The sequence below is a fragment of the Colias philodice genome, chromosome 14, assembly GCF_061535455.1.
Source record: "Colias philodice isolate Cphi_HAF_F1 chromosome 14, ilColPhil1 Martin Lab GWU primary, whole genome shotgun sequence".
NCBI lineage: Eukaryota > Metazoa > Arthropoda > Insecta > Lepidoptera > Pieridae > Colias > Colias philodice.
Genome location: NC_143099.1, coordinates 7,543,789 through 7,561,913, shown reverse-complemented (window position 1 = coordinate 7,561,913; position 18,125 = coordinate 7,543,789). Strand labels below are relative to the sequence as shown.

The 18,125-nt window shown below is 33.0% G+C and overlaps 1 protein-coding gene across 1 annotated transcript; it reads left to right on the top strand.

The window, feature by feature from the left end:
• The first annotated feature begins 794 nt into the window (after positions 1–794).
• Positions 795–16,954, top strand: SMC3 (structural maintenance of chromosomes 3). The gene is made up of 23 exons (XM_089703046.1): positions 795–911; positions 1,058–1,172; positions 1,552–1,691; positions 1,779–1,937; positions 2,133–2,258; positions 2,606–2,773; positions 3,201–3,292; positions 3,800–3,953; positions 5,000–5,229; positions 5,802–6,011; positions 6,368–6,467; positions 6,644–6,790; positions 7,076–7,234; positions 7,538–7,696; positions 8,012–8,223; positions 8,789–8,951; positions 9,601–9,764; positions 11,028–11,235; positions 11,526–11,702; positions 12,010–12,146; positions 14,261–14,441; positions 15,654–15,836; positions 16,710–16,954. The coding sequence occupies exons 1-23, from the start codon at positions 897–899 to the stop codon at positions 16,920–16,922; spliced, it is 3,612 nt and encodes a 1,203-aa protein (XP_089559172.1). The 5' UTR covers positions 795–896; the 3' UTR covers positions 16,923–16,954.
• Positions 16,955–18,125: the final 1,171 nt, after the last annotated feature.

The following is an 18,125-nucleotide window of genomic DNA, read 5'->3' as shown; positions in this document are numbered from 1 at the left end:
GGATAGGTACTGATTTTAAATTATATTGCTATTAGGTATGTAAGAGAAAAATGACACCGCGCCGTCAATTAGCACTGGAAATTGGAATAGATAATTTTTTTCGATGCGAATAACAATACACGAGTTTCATATTAAAATGTTAATTGATATGGTTACTAGGTATCAGTTACATTCCTATTTGCTGTATAATATTATCATCTCCATAGTACACTTCCTAGAAATTATAAACATAAATATTAATATACCTGACTGCTGGAATAAATCTCAACTAAGTCCACTTACATAGGTTGTTTCTGTTTAATTATTGTTTTTGGGCACTCAATTAAACTATTAATACTGCACTTAATTATAATATACCAGCTGAATTAAGAACCTCTTCCTTTTTTGAAGTCGGATAAAAAGGAGATTTATAACACACGTATACTATATCCGTCAACTGTGTTTAAACTTTAAAAGCAATGTAATTAATAACAAAGTTTTGAATGAAATATACCTACCTTTACCTACAAAAAATTCCCAATTCAAACATCTGAGAGTACAAAACCATTAAAAAAACATATTTTTTTATTCGTTGTGAAATATAAAAAAATAATACTTAATATACTATGATAGGAACTTGACTGTGATTTGAAAAATTTAAATTATTACTTTTAAATTAACTCAATTTTGTACTAATATTTAAATACAGCTGTATTATTATTAACGTAATATTATCTTAATACTCGGCTGTATGAGTTTAAATCTTTGCCTGCGCGTGGAGATAAGACAATTAATATGTTTTTGGTGTCTGTCAAACGTCATGTGTCACTGTCATTAGGAAATGGCGGTCAATTGTTGGCGTTAGTGTTTTATGTTTATGTGTGATGTTTTGTTAACATTTTGTTATACGTTTCACAATGCATATAAAACAGGTAATAAAAGGAATATTTTGTTCTTGAACTTATTTTTTTTGCAACTTATTTTGATATATTCTGTTACGATGTCTATAAATTCCTTACTTTGTTTACTCGTACGTACACCCAACTTTTTACAAATAACGTAAGTAATAACTTTACAGGTGATTATTCAAGGATTTAAAAGTTATCGAGAGCAAATTGTTGTTGAACCATTTGACAAAAGACACAATGTAGTCGTTGGTCGAAATGGATCCGGCAAAAGTAACTTCTTCCATGGTAAGTTTGATTGCTTTCTCTTCTTTGCTCTTATTGTTACGTTAATTTTATTTTGTTCATAAGATATCTTCATATTCCACATTAGTGTACACTTGTCTATTAAGACAAGTGATCTTTCAAACCACATAAACTATCAAAATGCTTGATAAATGAGATTTGCCACACTTTGATCACGACCATCAATCCAGCCATAATGTAGGTAGTCGTAAACTTTTGTTACGTTTTCATATTATAGGTAGAAATATTGTTACATGTTATCACATTTTTTATGAGTTTCTAATTAACTTCTAAGTTATTCAACTTGTGCATTTTTAAATCACAATCTTTAAAATATGTTGCAATAATGATGTTTAATCATTATTGTTTATTTATATTACAGCTATACAGTTTGTGCTCAGTGATGAGTTTTCCCATCTTCGTCCAGAGCAGCGACTTGCTTTGTTACATGAAGGCACAGGACCCAGGGTGATATCCGCTTTTGTTGAAATTGTATTTGACAATTCAGATAACAGAATTCCGGTATGTGTCTTATTTACCAATATTATATAAATGTGTTCTTTTACTGTTTTACATAAAAGTAAATAAAAGGAATTGATGTGTTTTTAGATTGAGAAGGATGAAATTTTCCTAAGACGAGTCATTGGATCAAAGAAAGATCAATTTTTCCTGAACAAGAAGGTTGTGCCTCGCTCTGAAGTTTTGAACTTGTTGGAAAGTGCTGGTCTTTCCAATTCAAATCCATATTATATTGTGAAGCAAGGAAAGGTAAGCTTTTATGTTTTACAATATAAAAATTAATTTCTTAAAAACTTTCAAAAACAAAAACTTGAACAATCAACTGGTACTTTGCTTATCTACATACTTAGTTTACTCTGACATATTATCATCATTTTATTCAACTGAAGGTGAATTTTACTATTGTGTATTTTAATATTGAATCATATACAATTTATTGCACAGATCAACCAAATGGCAGTAGCGCCAGATTCCCACAGACTGAAATTATTGAGAGAAGTTGCCGGAACTAGGGTTTATGATGAGCGCAGAGAGGAATCTGTCACTATCCTGAAAGAAACTGTTGGCAAGGTAAAGTTAACACTGATAATTAAAAGATAAATAAATAATAAATAAATATTTCAGGATAACTTTCACACACTGCATGATCTGATCCCATACTAAGCTTTCACTTGTGTTATGGAAACCAGATAGCTGATAAACATACATATATAATTTTAAATATATACTTATATAGATAATTTACACCCAGACATAGAGCAAACACCTATGTTCATCACACAAATATTTGCCCTGTTGTATGTGTGTAACTGAATGATGACGAACATTACTTTAAACTTTATTAATTATGTTTATTTATTCTTCTATTGCTTATAAAAATTTTCTTTAAGATATATTACCATTCAATTTATTTATAGGTGGAAAAAATTAATGACTTTCTGCAAACAATAGAAGAGAGATTGAAGACACTAGAGGAAGAAAAAGAAGAATTGAAGGAATATCAGAAATGGGACAAAGCTCGGAGAGTTCTTGAGTTTATTATACATGACACTGAACATAGGGAGAATAAACGGAAACTTGAAGATGTATGTAATTCTTTATACATATTTATCACTAGCCGTGCCCCGCGGTTTCACCCGCATTGCTCCGCTCCTGTTGGTCTTAGCGTGATGAGCTTATAGCCTTCCTCGATAAATGGGTTATCTAACACCGAAAGAATTTTTCAAATCGGACCAATAGTTCCTGAGATTAGCGTTCAAACAAATAAACAAACTCTTCAGCTTTATAATATTAGTATAGATTTACGATACAAAGAGTTTAGAACATTCGTTTTGTTTTTGGCTTCATTAAGTATAATTTTTTTTTTATAAATTAAAATTAAAATCCTGGATTTTAATATTATATGATATGCTATATTAAGCTTGGTTATTACTTCCACTTTCCTTGTATGTATCTCTATGAAACATTTGAAAACAGTATTATTTGTAAGATAATCAAATTTTATTTTTCTAGTTGCAAAAAATGCGCTCAAACAGTGGCAAAGAACAACAACACTATGCTGACATGGTTCGTGAAGCTCAGGAACATGTTAGAGAATCTAACAGGTATAATTACACAATTCATTTGATATATTTGTTGCTGAATTCGTTGGTTTCTAACCCTGAGCACAGAATACATAATAGTAGCTAAACGCTACAGAACGGACATTCCGCCTCCCGCCAATATTAAACACTTACCTCACCCCCACGATCAGTCTAAAAATGGTCTACATTTTTCTGCAAGGACGATACGCAACGAAGATTGCCAACATTAATCAAATTGACTTACAGTAATTTTATTATTTTGGATTTGTGATTATCGTTTTTCGTAGAAAATGGTTAGATATTGTGCTGTTTACGGATGTATTTCATCAAAAAAACGCGAATTTTTTTTACGCTAGTCACAAATGTGCCAACCATAAAGCGTTAACACACACATTTGCAGTCTCTACAGTGTGACTGTCGAAACGATAATTTTGTATGGAGTGTCCGGGGTGTGCCCTGAGTTAAACTCCAACCCCAATACATGGCTTTTCACTATATTTTATAATTAATTTAAACTACCTATTGTAGAAAACTTAAAGAAGCTCGCAAAGACGTGGCGGCTGCTCGTGAAGAGAAAGATATATTGTCCACTGAACAACAGCAACTGCTTAGAGAAAAGACTAAATTGGAACTCGGCATTAAAGATCTGACTGACGATGTTGATGGAGATAATAAATCTAAGGTAGGAAGAATATTTTGAAAATTAATATAGTGTTTGCTATAGTATTTTCTTGGGTTTGATTTTTCTCTAGTATTAAAGGGCTGACAGACGTAGGAACTTTAAAACCGCGGTTTTAAAGTTCGCGTACTTACTCGGCTCGACGTCGGTGACACACGCAAGAGCTTGGTCAGTAGCTTCTCGCGCGTCACCGATATCGAATGTCTCTATGTCATCAACAGAGGGAATTTTATGTTATTCAGGAATTAAATATAGACATTTTTAATTTAATAACCAGCACCTATTTTTAAGTAAATAGCATTCTAACAAAATAAATGTTCAAAAATTGAAGGATATATTTTCGTTTTTACTATTATATTTTGAGGGTACTTTACAAAAAAAGAGCGTGTGCGCCGAGCCTACGCGTAAGGAGTGAAACTTCCTTCGCGGGATTCAAAAATACCTTCGCCAATATTCAATTATATTATATTCATTCATATTAATTATATTAAATTATTTTCATAAAACTAAAAGAAGAAGACGAAATTAATTGAACTTTTGCACTTAGAAACACCTATTATAGCTAGACAGGCTAGGCTCGCGGCTCGCGGCGGTGACAGACGTGCGAGCGAAGGCGGGCTACGAGTAAAATTTCAAACATGTTGGATCGTCAACGAACTTACTCGACGGTTTTTAAGTACGCGTACTTGGGGTGACACACGAGCGAAAAAGGTCGTCGAGCCACAAGTTCGCGTACTTACTCGTACGTCTGTCACCCCTATTACGTAGCTATTCAGTACTATTCTCGCTGTAAACTGTTGGAAAATAAACGCTTTGGAAATTCTTTAAAAAGTTGACTTATAGGACAACATATAGAAAATTTCTTCTCCCAAGTATTGATACATATAAGAATTGAAACAATAAATCTGTTGTTGTTGATATACAATAAGATATACAGCACCAACATTAACCTAACTTAAAAAATAAAAATAAAATAAATAAATAAACTTATTACAATTTTCTTTATCCTTCGCTAATAACTTGATTATAATATTTCCAAAATTAAACAGGAAAGAGCCGAAGCAGAGCTCGAGCGTCTTCGCCAACAGATATCAGAAAAAGAGCGCGAATTGGAAGAATTAAAACCAAAATACGAAGAAATGAAAGCCCGTGAGGAGGAATGTACGAGGGCGTTAGCGCTCAATCAACAGAAAAGACAGGAATTGTATGCAAAGCAAGGCAGAGGGACGCAGTTTACTTCCAAACAAGATAGGGATAGATGGATTGAGAAGGAGCTCAAGTGAGTTTATTAATCTTAATACTATTATAAAGGCGAAAGTTTGTAAGTATGGATGTATGGATGTTTGTTACTCTTTCACGTAAAAACTACTGAACCGATTACAATGAAATTTAGCACACATATAGAGGGTAACTTGGATTAACACATAGGATAGGTTTTATCCCGGAAATCCCACGGGAACGGGAACTATGCGGGTTTTCCTTTGAAAACGCGAGCGAAGCCGCGGGCGGAAATCTAGTTGAACATAATTCATGTGTACTATCTACTTGTCCTTGACCAGAGAAAAAATATTGGTCTTTAATACTATCAATTCGATAGGGTTTTGTTAGTTTCTTTCATGTTATAACAAAGGAATGGGTGAAATAGTGATATAGGCTACTTATTACCACTACAAAACATCTCATTCGATTCGATGAAGATGTTATTATGCGTTTTTGAATCAATCAAAATTTGATAATTTCGAATAGTACTTTTACTGTTACTTGCTAAATCTTTCGAGACCCCGAGTAACAGCTAGTTATGGTATATACGAGCATCCGTTTTCATGTTTCTAAATAAAAATTACTTTACAGATCGCTCAACAAGCAAATAAAAGACAAAAAGGACCACGAGACCAAATTACGTGATGATTTACGCCGCGATGCGACTAAACTGACTGAACTAGAGAAACGTATTGAGGAAATGACTAAAGAGATGGAAAGACAACGCGTGGCGATAGATGAACATAATAAACAGTATTATGAGTGTAAAAAGAGAAAGGATCAAGAACAGAGCACAAGGAAGTGAGTTTATTGAGAAAAAATTATATAAATGAAAAGAAAAACAGAGCGTGTTATGCCGAGCACACGTGTCAGAGGTGAAACTTATTTGGCAAGATTCAAAATACCGTATTATTTGGCAAGATTCAAAGATAAAACGTCGCGTGACGTGACGTGACGTTCTTGCCATGATGCGACCTTGAAATTGAACTCTCAACACGCCTAAAAGAGTTTCACTTCATAAAAAATTTTTGGTGACAATTTTTTGTCTTCTCTGAACTTATAACGGCTGAATGATATTAAAAATTAAAGTAATAGTTTAAAAAATATAAAGATCGTAGGTGTAATCTTTATAATGAGCTTTTGTTATTTTTTACTAGTGAACTGTGGCGAAAAGAAACAACATTGACACAGAATTTGTCTTCATTGAAAGAAGATTTGGCTAAGGCTGATCAAGCTTTGCGATCAATGGCAGGAAAGGTATGCATTAATTTTATATATGTGATATTATGCCTAACCTTTTTACCTTTTTTGCAAAAAAATTTTGTTCCGTTTTTTAATTTGTACTTATGTGTTTTCATAAATGTTTTGTTATACATAACTTCTTCGTTTTTGTCGTAATTTGCGCAGTTTTTAAAATAAAACTATTATTTTAGCCAATTCTCAATGGACGAGACAGTGTGCGTAAAGTTCTAGAAACTTTCCAAGAACGAGGTGGCGAATGGGCTAAAATCGCCACTCAATATTATGGGCCTGTTATTGAGAACTTCACTTGCGATAAAACTATTTACACTGCTGTTGAGGTAGGTTATTAATTATATATTTGTATAATATAAAATTTATGTGAAATTGTATGTGCGTTGCCATAAAAACTTACTTTGGCACATAAAAAAAAATAAGTTAATTATGCTTTTTTCTTAAGCGACATGCGCCTATGGAAATCGCTTTTTTTTTGCATAAAGGATTTTTAATTTTTCTCATTTGTAATTATGAATAATGTTACCATATTTTTTCATTCAGTAACCCATTCGAAATTCTCTACATATTTCTTAGGTAAGTATATAATTCTCTTATTATATTTTATACAGGTAACAGCAGGTAACAGGTTATTCCATCACATAGTTGAGTCAGACACAGTCGGTACTAAAATATTGAAAGAGATGAACAGACAGAATCTTCCCGGAGAAGTCACTTTCATGCCGCTTAATAGACTGCAAGTTAGGGATATGATATATCCTAATGATAATGTGAGTATTATTTAACTTAGTAATCCAATACTTTATAATTTTAAAAATGTTTTACTATACCATATTATATTTATAGTATGTATTGACATTTATCGCTTCAAACTTCTAGAACATCTAAATGAATAATATTCACCTAAAATGAAATATAATATTTAACTACCTTCCAAATACTTTAATTTGCCACTAGAGGATAGCGTAACAAATGCCTTTAAAATGATATTCCCGAGCATAAAACAGTTCAAATATCAAGTAATAAAAAAAAATTATTAACAATTTTATATTAACCATATTTTTTTATTACAGAATGCAATTGCCATGGTGCAAAAACTTAAATACGATCCGAAATACGCAAAAGCCATGAAGTACATCTTTGGTAAAACCCTCATATGCAGAAATTTGGAGTGCGCTACAGAATTGGGGAAACAATATCATTTGGATTGTGTCACTTTAGAGGGAGATCAAGTAAGTAATCCATATGAGATATTAATATAATATATTAATATATTGTTATAAACTAAACTGTCATCTTAGTTTATTTGCAATATAAAGTTAAACATTTAAATCATGATTTTTCATTGGAACTTTAAAGAAATCGGGCCGATTTGAAGTGCGTAATTACGTATTCAATTACGTAATTACACACTTCGAATCGGCCCGAAAAGTGGAAAAATAAAGTTGTGTTCTTTAATATTCCTACTATTTGACATACTTTATTATTAAACATTTAATTTGCGTCTATTCTCAAGTTACAATTATAACTAATTTATTTCTTTCCAGGTATCATCAAAAGGTTCGCTCACAGGTGGTTATTTCAATCAGTCGCGTTCTCGATTGGAAATGCAGAAAACACGTTCGGAACTGATGGAACAAATAACAACTTTGGAACAAGAGCTCAGTACTTTGAGACAGGATTTGAATAAAACGGAGACTAGTATAAATAGTATTGTGTCTGAGATGCAACGAACGGAGACTAAACAGGGGAAAGCTAAGTAAGTAATAACTTGCCTAATGCTTTTTATGTATTTATTTATATGATATACTAGCTGCTCCGCGCGGTTTCACCCCCGTGGCTCCACCCCTGTTGGTCGTAGCGTGATGATATATAGCCTATAACCTTCCTCGATAAATGGGCTATCTAACACCGAAAGAATTTTTCAAATCGGACCAGTAGTTCCCGAGATTAGCGCGTTCAAACAAACAAACAAACAAACTCTTCAGCTTTATAATATTAGTATAGATTTATGGTACAACTATATTTTGATATCGAACATTACTAAAACATAAAAAATATCACTTAAAATGATAAAGATATTTATTTCTTCGTTGTTTTTTGTATGCTAACAGCGCTGTTTGTGAGTCACACGATTTTCAATTAAGTAATAGACCAATGTACCTTCTCACAAATACTCCAAAAGATTTGACCGATTTTAGCATTGACAGAGTGGTTTTGGTGTAAATAAAACTATCTTCAAAGTACAAACTTACACACTTTCGGATTTACGAAATCAATCACAATATTCTTACATAATTATTCACATAAATCTCTTTTTACAGGGATATCTTCGACAAAGTGAAAGCCGACATTCGTCTAATGAAAGAGGAATTAGGTTCCATAGAACGATTCCGCGGACCTAAAGAAAGGTCTCTAGCTCAGTGCAGATCTAGTTTGGAAGCTATGCAAGCTACTAAAGAAGGCTTGGAGTCTGAATTACACCAGGTAAGTTTTGTTTGTATTATTGTTTTTATTGAAGTGAAACTTCTTTATCGGGGTTGGACAAAAATTTAGTGTACCATTTTTGCGTTACGCCGTACGCGTGACATTTTTGCGTTACGCCATACTCGTGTTATTTTTAAGGTCATAAAGAAGTTTCACTTCTTACATGTGTACTCTAGTACACGCATACATTTTTTTTTGAGTTTCAGAAAGAACTTGATTCACAATCACGCTAAATTGTCCGAAGCAAAACACTGCCTACGCGTCTATTAGGCAGGGTTTTCTAATGAGCGTACAAAATTGACTTTAAACATTACTCCCACGAAATAAGGTGTTGATTTGAATGAATTTTTTATACAATGCTACTGTACCTATATAGACAATCGCAAGTATAGTTGTTGATATTACAATAAATACTGGTAATAAAAGGTTTTTTTATTATTGTAATGGTAACTGACTAGCAAATTTTAAATTTAACAAGATATGAAGAATAACTATATTACAATTTGTAATATTTATAATTTAAAAAAAATGTCTTATATTATTATTATAAAAACAATATCTTTTCTTTCCATTTGGAGATTACGGTGTACTCAGATAATTTATTAAAGTACAAAATACACTTTCTTAACCAAATAATCTTGATCCACAGGAACTAATGGAGCAACTATCGACAGCGGATCAAGGTAAAGTGGACGAATTAAACGACGCCATTCGACGACTCACACAAGAGAACAAGGAAGCTTTCAGTCAGAGAATGAATTTAGAAGCCACTAAGAACAAACTTGAGAATCTGCTCACTAATAATTTGATTCGGTATGTTGGCATATTTTATATTTTCATCTATTTTTTATTTTTATTTTATTTTATTAAGGCTCATTAGCAGCTGTACATCGATTGTTTTACATAAAAAATACACAATAAATATAGGACATGATGGACAACTAATAAAAAATGAGCACTGCATGCACTACAAAAATTAATTACATTAAAAAAATAATAATAATATACACATTAAATACATTTTAACTTAATAAAATACATTTTAAAATAAATAAATATAAATCTAGATCTAATTGTTTTTGTTGTTAAAATCTAATTGTTGTAAAAATATGTATTGACGTTTCAAAAGTGCTTCTAGAAGAAGTCTAATTGAATAAATAAATGTTTGAGTTTGAGTTTTTCCACGATTGACGTAAAATAAAGAACTATACTCAAAATCACGGTCAAAAACCGCTCAAACGAAACTCTGCCTACGCGTCAATTAAGCTGAGTTTTACAATTGACTTTGAACGTTACCGCCATTATATTAGGTTTTAATTTAAGACGCTTTTTGACGTCTTTTAATCAGCGATTGCGAGCCTAGTTGTGTATTGTATATCAGCATTGCCCACTTTATAATATACTTGCTGTACCCCGCGGTTTCACCCGCATTTGCAAGAATTTTTCAAATCGGACCAGCAGTTCCTGAGATTAGCGCGTTCAAACAAAACAACAAACTCTTCAGCTTTATAATACATATTATAATTATAATATTGTTAGACGTAACTTTTGATTTAATATTTTTGTGGATGAATAGTTTTCAATGTAGTTGTCATTATTTCATGTCTAAACATGCTTAGCTGTTAAAACTATAAAATGTCGCTTTCCTTTAACTGGCCCATTCGTACGAATCGTGCCTAGGGGCTCGGACGTTGTTTATACGACGTTCGACCCAACTACCCTCACTTTGCTAATAGTCGTTGACTTGCTGCGATTTGTTATCAACTACATACCTACATCAATTAGGTAGCTGTGTAGAATCGCAGTACATTCTTATTACATTCAAACTAATATTTAACCCGGCCTCGCGTGTGAATTCTTATAATATACTAGCGGTCCGCCCCGGCTTCGCCCGTGGTACATAATATTTACGTTTTCTCTACATAAAAACCATCCTCGTACTTCAAGGAATATAATAAAAAAAGAATGATCGAAATCGGTTCAGCCGTTCTCGAGTTATGCGCTTACCAACACATTTTGCGATTCATTTTTATATTAATATATAAAAAAGTAACATAATAAATATTCTCCCGTTAGACGTAAAGACGAATTGGTACAAGCGCTCCAAGAAATATCAGTAGAAGATCGCAAACGTCGACTACAAAACAGTAAATCTGATTTGAACGCAGCGGAGAAACGGATCAAGCAAATTAACAAAGAGTTAGAGGAAGTCGAGAGAAAAGTACAAGCCGCTGTGAAAAATGAAAAAGCACTGAAACTTGAGTTGGATAAATGGAGGAATAAGGTAATATTAAATTTAAATGAGTATTATGTGAAAAGCAAACTGACTTTTTATTAATGTTAAGTATTTTACAAGAATTTTTGTATCGTAGTTTTTTTCATTATTACTATTGGTTAATGGTAATGATGATTTTTAAAAAAATATTTTTATTTGTATGACAATATGTAGTAATTATGAATGAAAAAAATAAATGTCGAACAAACGCTAAAAATAATGTTTGTCAAGAAGATTTTTCTGGTTTATTTACTTATAAAGATACTTAATCCTATTTGCTATATTTATTATTATTTCAGGAAAAAGAAGCGCAAGACAAAATGGAAGAAGACGCGAAGGGTCTAGAAAAGATGGCGTCTAAGGAAGTGTTATTGCAGGAAAAGATACAAGAGTCGTTGGACAAAATAGCCGCTCTCGGAACACTGTCCAATGCGCCGGAATTACACGCTAAATATGAGAAAATGTCTCTTAAACAGGTAAAAATGTTTCCTTTAAATTGAGTCCTAGGTGTTTAGAAATAACAGAACGCAAAATCTAAAGCTTTAAATCCGTTTTATTGAAGTGAAAACTTCTTTAGCGACGTTGAGCACTTTTTCTGTAATGGGTATAAAATCTTAAACTCGCGTCAGGACACGTGACCTGATCGAAAAAGCGTAAGACGGATACCATTCCAAAATATCAAACATGCTGAACGTTAATAATCAAGTTTTCACTTCTGCCGGCACTCCCGGAGTGCAACCCGTCTTTTATTTTAATTAAATTCACATAATTTTTCTAATTTAGCTCTTCAAAGAATTGGAGAAAGCGAACCAACATCTTAAAAAGTACAATCATGTCAACAAAAAAGCGTTGGATCAGTTCATAAGCTTCTCAGAACAAAAGGAGAAATTGTATAAGAGAAAGGAGGAACTTGATATTGGGTAAGGTTTATTTATTACTATATTTTAGTTTGATATTTAATATTTGGGAACTTAATTTAAGTACAATCTATTGACACTAAATTAGTAAAGTCTAATTTTCTCGGTGGGATAAATGCACATCTATATATATAAAAATGAAACCCGTTTCGGGTTGTCACGGTATCACGTGTGAACGGCTGAACTGATTTCGATAATTCGTTTTTTTTTAATGTTTGTGGAAGTCCAAGGATGATTCTTATGTAGAGAAAACGTATATATGTACCACGGGCAAAGCCGGGGCGGACGGCTAGTTTTTTATAAATCTGTACTAAGACTCAAACCTAGAATATATCCATTCTATTTCTTAAAATAAACAATGTAGCAGTCGCCTTTACTTATCCATTGCAAGTTTTTAGTTTCCATTGTTATTCACAGTTGCATTACTTTCAAATTTCCATATATTATAAAGGATTTTCATGTACACTTCGTCTCTTGCAATACTAGCGTACATGTAATCAAAATGATTAAAATTATTCATGTTATACTTTGCACGCACATTCGGTAAACTTTCACATAGTGTATTCACATCCATAGGATGCGATAATTTATCATTGTGACTATAAAACAACACAATAGGAACTTTTACATTTCTCAAATTATAGTCCGGAGGAACAGTCATTCCGTATATTTTCATATTTTGTTCCCCATAATCAAATCTACGAAAATAACCCGAATTTATAAGTTGTCCATAATGAACTAACTGTAATGTAGAGGAAGTAGTTGGACAATGTCCAAAAATTATGGGCATAAAACTCTTTTGAATGAGACCATTATCGGCACCAATAAATATAGTCAAAACGTTTCCACAATTCGAAGATAATAAACCACAGAGACTAGATATCCACTTCAAAAAACTCGTACTAGGCGTGTATACATCGTAAATAGAGGAAAAAGAAACAAAAACTTTCGAAATGTATCTTAATAGTGGGTTATCTATATTCTTCATCCACGCTACCGGTGCCAGAGCAAACATCATTCTAATCTTTTTATTATATTCTGGTTTCATCGCATTCATAACGTAGAAAGCCGTCGTACCTTGCGAATGACCTACATAGTATAGATCATTTGACTCCGTTGCATTTAAAATATAATCAATTGTAGCTGGTAAATCGTACAATCCAATCTCTTCCCATGTGAAGTTCCAATACTTTTGATCTGTGTTGTTTAATTCAATGTGTGATAAAGAGTATTTATTTCCTCTCGCGTTTCCAAACCACACATCGAATCCTTGATCAGCTAATATATGCCCTAAAGAGTTTCCGGGGCCTTGTAATATCCAACAGTCTGCTGAATCTAGGATGCCGTGCATTAAAAGTATTGGTATACCACTTTCCTTATTATTTCCAAATCTGTGGACTGATAATTTGTAGCCATCTTCAGTTAGCACTTCGTGCTTTTCCAAGTTATATTTGTATTTTAATGCCAATTCCTGAATATTAAGATTGGCGTCATCCTTATTAACAATTTTCGATTGGTCATTGTCTAAAAAGTTTGTTATAATGTCAAACAATTTTAACGATTGAGTATTCCGTATTAATATTATAACGACACTTGCTAATAGAAAGTGTCTCAAATACATTTTGCCCGTAAAACAAATCAGTAACGTCATTTAAATAGTTTTTATCGTAATGTACGAGTATTTCTTTATCTCTAGGAAATACCGCTAACGCTAATTATCGCTGGTGGTAATTCCTTAAGTGATTTAAAAAAGTAAACCATACATTTTACTTCTATGCTTTTTTTTATCTATAATAGTACTATATATCCGCAATTTGTCTATTGTATTAGCATCAAAACCTACTTGTTGTTTTAATTTCAGTGTGCTATCTGACTAAATATGATATACTAGTTAGATCGCGAGGCTTCACACTCGTGGTACCCGTATAAAAAGCAGTTTATTCAGAGTTTTATCTCCGTTCCAAATTTCGTATAGATCCGATAAGCTGTTTCTATGTGAAAGAGAAGCAAACATTCTTACAAACTTTCGCGTTCATAACATTAGTAAATTTTATCGTTTATTTAATTTTTTAGACCCAATTTAACAGGCCAAAAAACCCTTTTTTTTACATTTTCAGTGGAGAAAAGATTCGTGAATTGATCGAAGCCCTGGAACACCGTAAGCTAGAGGCTATTCAGTTCACATTTAAGCAAGTGAGCAAGAATTTCACGGAGGTGTTCAAGAAACTCGTGCCGCAGGGACGCGGGTCGCTCATTATGCGTGTGGCCGCTGATGACCCTAATGATGTTGCACCAGAAGTGAGTACCATTATTTTTAAGTTAAAATTTAAAAAAAAAATATTTCAAATTTTGAAAAAAAGTTCTTTAAAACGAGGAATTTTTAAAGTTTAGAATATTTTTGAAAAAACTTAAAACTGAAAAAGTAGCTTAAATTCGATTGCTCTGGCGGAAGCACGGGTGGCCAAGAAGTCAGCGACCAGCGTCATGCCGGCAAGGCGACAGACGCGGATTCGAATCCCGCATCGTGATAGATTTTTTTCTATTAAAAATTACTCATTTATTATTAACATTTGATTCATTGATTGATATAAAAGTAAATATATTATGTATCTTTTTTTTTTCCAAATATTATAAAATTTTAACGAATAGAATTCGCGTTCATTTGAATGTTGTAAAACTACTTATACAGGGTGTCCCAAAAAGTAGTGATGAACGGAAGCTGGGACCTAGAGGGCTATCCGAATCACCCCCATGTATGTTATGCGATTTTTCGTATTTTCGGAGTTATGACGTTTTTTTTCAATTTTTCACCTATCGCCGAGTACGATGATATTTTCACTCATGGTGACGTCAATTGTTGCGCTAGATGCTTGATTTTTTTTGTGTGCTAAGCTGAAAGATAGGCCAATTCAGTATGGTAACATATACTATCGTTAGATCTTCGAATGGAATAAAAATAATAATTAAATGACAAGAAAGATAAACTTACTCAGTGGTGAAAATCACCACTTCAAGGGCCCGTAAAAAAATAAAATCACATAAAAAAAGTTTTCCGTTTGTTGAACGAAATAACCCGAAAATTCATAGTAGTAGAAGAAACCATTAAAAATGATAAAAGGGCATTCAGTCATTTAAAAGACAACTTTTTACGGTGATGTCGCACTTGCACTGAACGGGGTCATTTAACATTTTAAAAATTTCTGGTAATTAAACACCTTGTTATTGGTTTTAATTTGTTTTTTTATTGATCATTATGTTAATTCAATTTTTGCACTTACCACATTTAGATTTAAATTTTTCGATTGAAGCCTTCTGAATAATAAAATGAAATTTTCAGGCTACCTGATAGATAGAGCAAGTTTTTAAAAGCGAAACGGAACTTGAAGGCATAGCATGCAATAGCTTTACCGCGGCAGTCCCCGAGTGCCACACGTCTTGTATCTCAATCTTCAATATTTATCTCATATCTTAATTATTAATTATTATATAGATATAAATATGACATTGCAGCGCGCGAACGCGGAGCAGTTCTCGGGCGTGGGCATCCGCGTGTCGTTCACGGGCGGCGAGGGCGACATGCGCGAGATGAACCAGCTGTCCGGCGGGCAGAAGTCGCTCGTGGCGCTGGCGCTCATCTTCGCCATACAGAAGTGCGACCCCGCGCCCTTCTACCTGTTCGACGAGATCGACCAGGTGAGTGACGTCACGTGACGTCATACGATTCAATGTAAAAAAAAAATGTTGTGTGGTTTTATGAAACCACGGTAAAAGTGAAACTGTTCGAACGGTTCCGAACACTGCTTTGTGTAGCGCATGTCGCGTGACGGTCGGTAGGTATACCTACTCGGCAGCCGCGAATAATTATGTATAATTATAATCGTCATTAGCCTAAAAAATGATATCGCCGGATTGCGTATATTTTTCCTGTTATCGGTTACCTGGTTTCTGTGTTTTAATTATACAGTTTCACTGAAAACTAAAATATAATGCCAAGATATTATTAACTTCAGAGACAAAATCTTTAAATTACTGTAATGAAACTCTTAGCTATACAATATTAAAACAGAAAAAAGAGTAACTGAGGTATGTGTAACATTAAACCATTCGTTATGAGAAGGGAGACCATGTTATGATATATAAAGCAAAATTAATAACGTGGTATAATTTTGTAGCTTCATTGTCGATGGAATATATAATATAATGTCTTTTTGTATTGTTTTGTAGTAATCACTGCCAAATGACTTTACCTGATACATAATTAGAAAATTATAAACTAATGAGTGCTCGGATACTTCCTCATGAATTATTATACTCGACCCATTATAATAAATACATGTACATAGTACATTAATGAAAACATCATAATTCAGATTAAGTACAAATAAACAACCAAGATAATAATATTGTGTCTACTTTATTTTTGAACAATTGGTTATTCATTTTATTGCATACAGCATAAAACTGACGATTAAATAATTGATTTGATTCCAATGCCAGCATTCAGAATTCAGTTAAAATAAATAATACATTTTACGTTATAAATAATCTTAAAATCTAAAATTACAGGCCCTCGACGCTCAGCACCGTAAAGCAATAGCCAACATGATCCACGAACTATCGTCAAGTGCTCAATTCATCACAACCACCTTCAGACCGGAATTACTAGAACACGCACACAAGTTCTACGGAGTTAAGTTCCGGAACAAAGTGTCGCACGTTGAGTGCGTGACACAGGAAGAGGCGAGGGACTTTGTGGAAGATAGCGCTACACATGCGTAGATTTATTGAAATTAAATGTTTTTTATATTAAACGCTATTATTTACTTAACTTAATTACCTTATAATATATAGTAATAAGAAAACAAGTGTTAACACGCGTCAAGTTCCGGAACAAAGTGTCGCACGTTGAGTGCGTGACACAGGAAGAAGCGAGGGTCTTTGTGGAAGATAGCGCTACACATGCGTAGATTTATTAAAATTAAATGTATTTTCTATTAAACGCTATTATTTACTTAACTTAATTACCTTATAATATATAATAATAAGAAGACAAGAGTTAACACGCGTCAAGTTCCGTAACAAAGTGACGCAGGAAGAGGCGAGGGACTTTGTGCTAGCGCTTGTCATGCGAAGATTGTTTACGTTTTGTTTAAGTTTATTTTTGTAATATGTTATAGTTTACTTCACATAATTATCTAATAATTGATATAATATGTAGGTAGTTAAAGAGTTAAGAGCTAAGATAAAAAGAGTTGACACGGGTCAAGTTCCGGGACAAAGTGAGGCAGGAAGAGGCGAGGGACTTCATGGAAGCTAGCGCTACACATGCGTAGATTGTAACTATACAATTACAGGCCCTCGTATATACCCTATACACTAGTATACAACAAAGTATATTTTTGTACTATTTTATTGTTTACTTAACATAAATCCCTTATAATGTAGAGTGATAAAAAGAAAAATTTAACACGTGACTAGTTCCGGAATAAAGTATGCGTGACAGGAAGAGGCGAGGGACTTTTTGAAAGACACATGCGTAGATTTATTGAAATAAAAATTTATTTTTATAATGTGTTAAGTATTGTATTATTATTTCTTTGGTGAGAATCCCTAGTAATAAATGATAATGAGTGAACAAGATTCTATAGGCGTTTAGTTCAACAACAAGGTATTTGACGTCGAATGTGTGACGCAGGAGGTAAGGCAGTTTATGGACGACACGCGTGCGTTGATTGTTTAATTTAAAATATAACTATGTATTTTTTAATATTAATATAATTGTGGACTTGAATATATTAGATATTACTTTGTCGGGGTGTACCCCGAACTATTAAACTAGTTATTTTGTAATAAAAAACGACACAACGCGTCTTCAATAGTTGTCACACATGAAGACGCATCACGCAAAACACTTCATGGAAGATAGAGCGTCCGTAAAAACTTAAATGTACTTATACGAATATAAATTAACTAAATTATAAG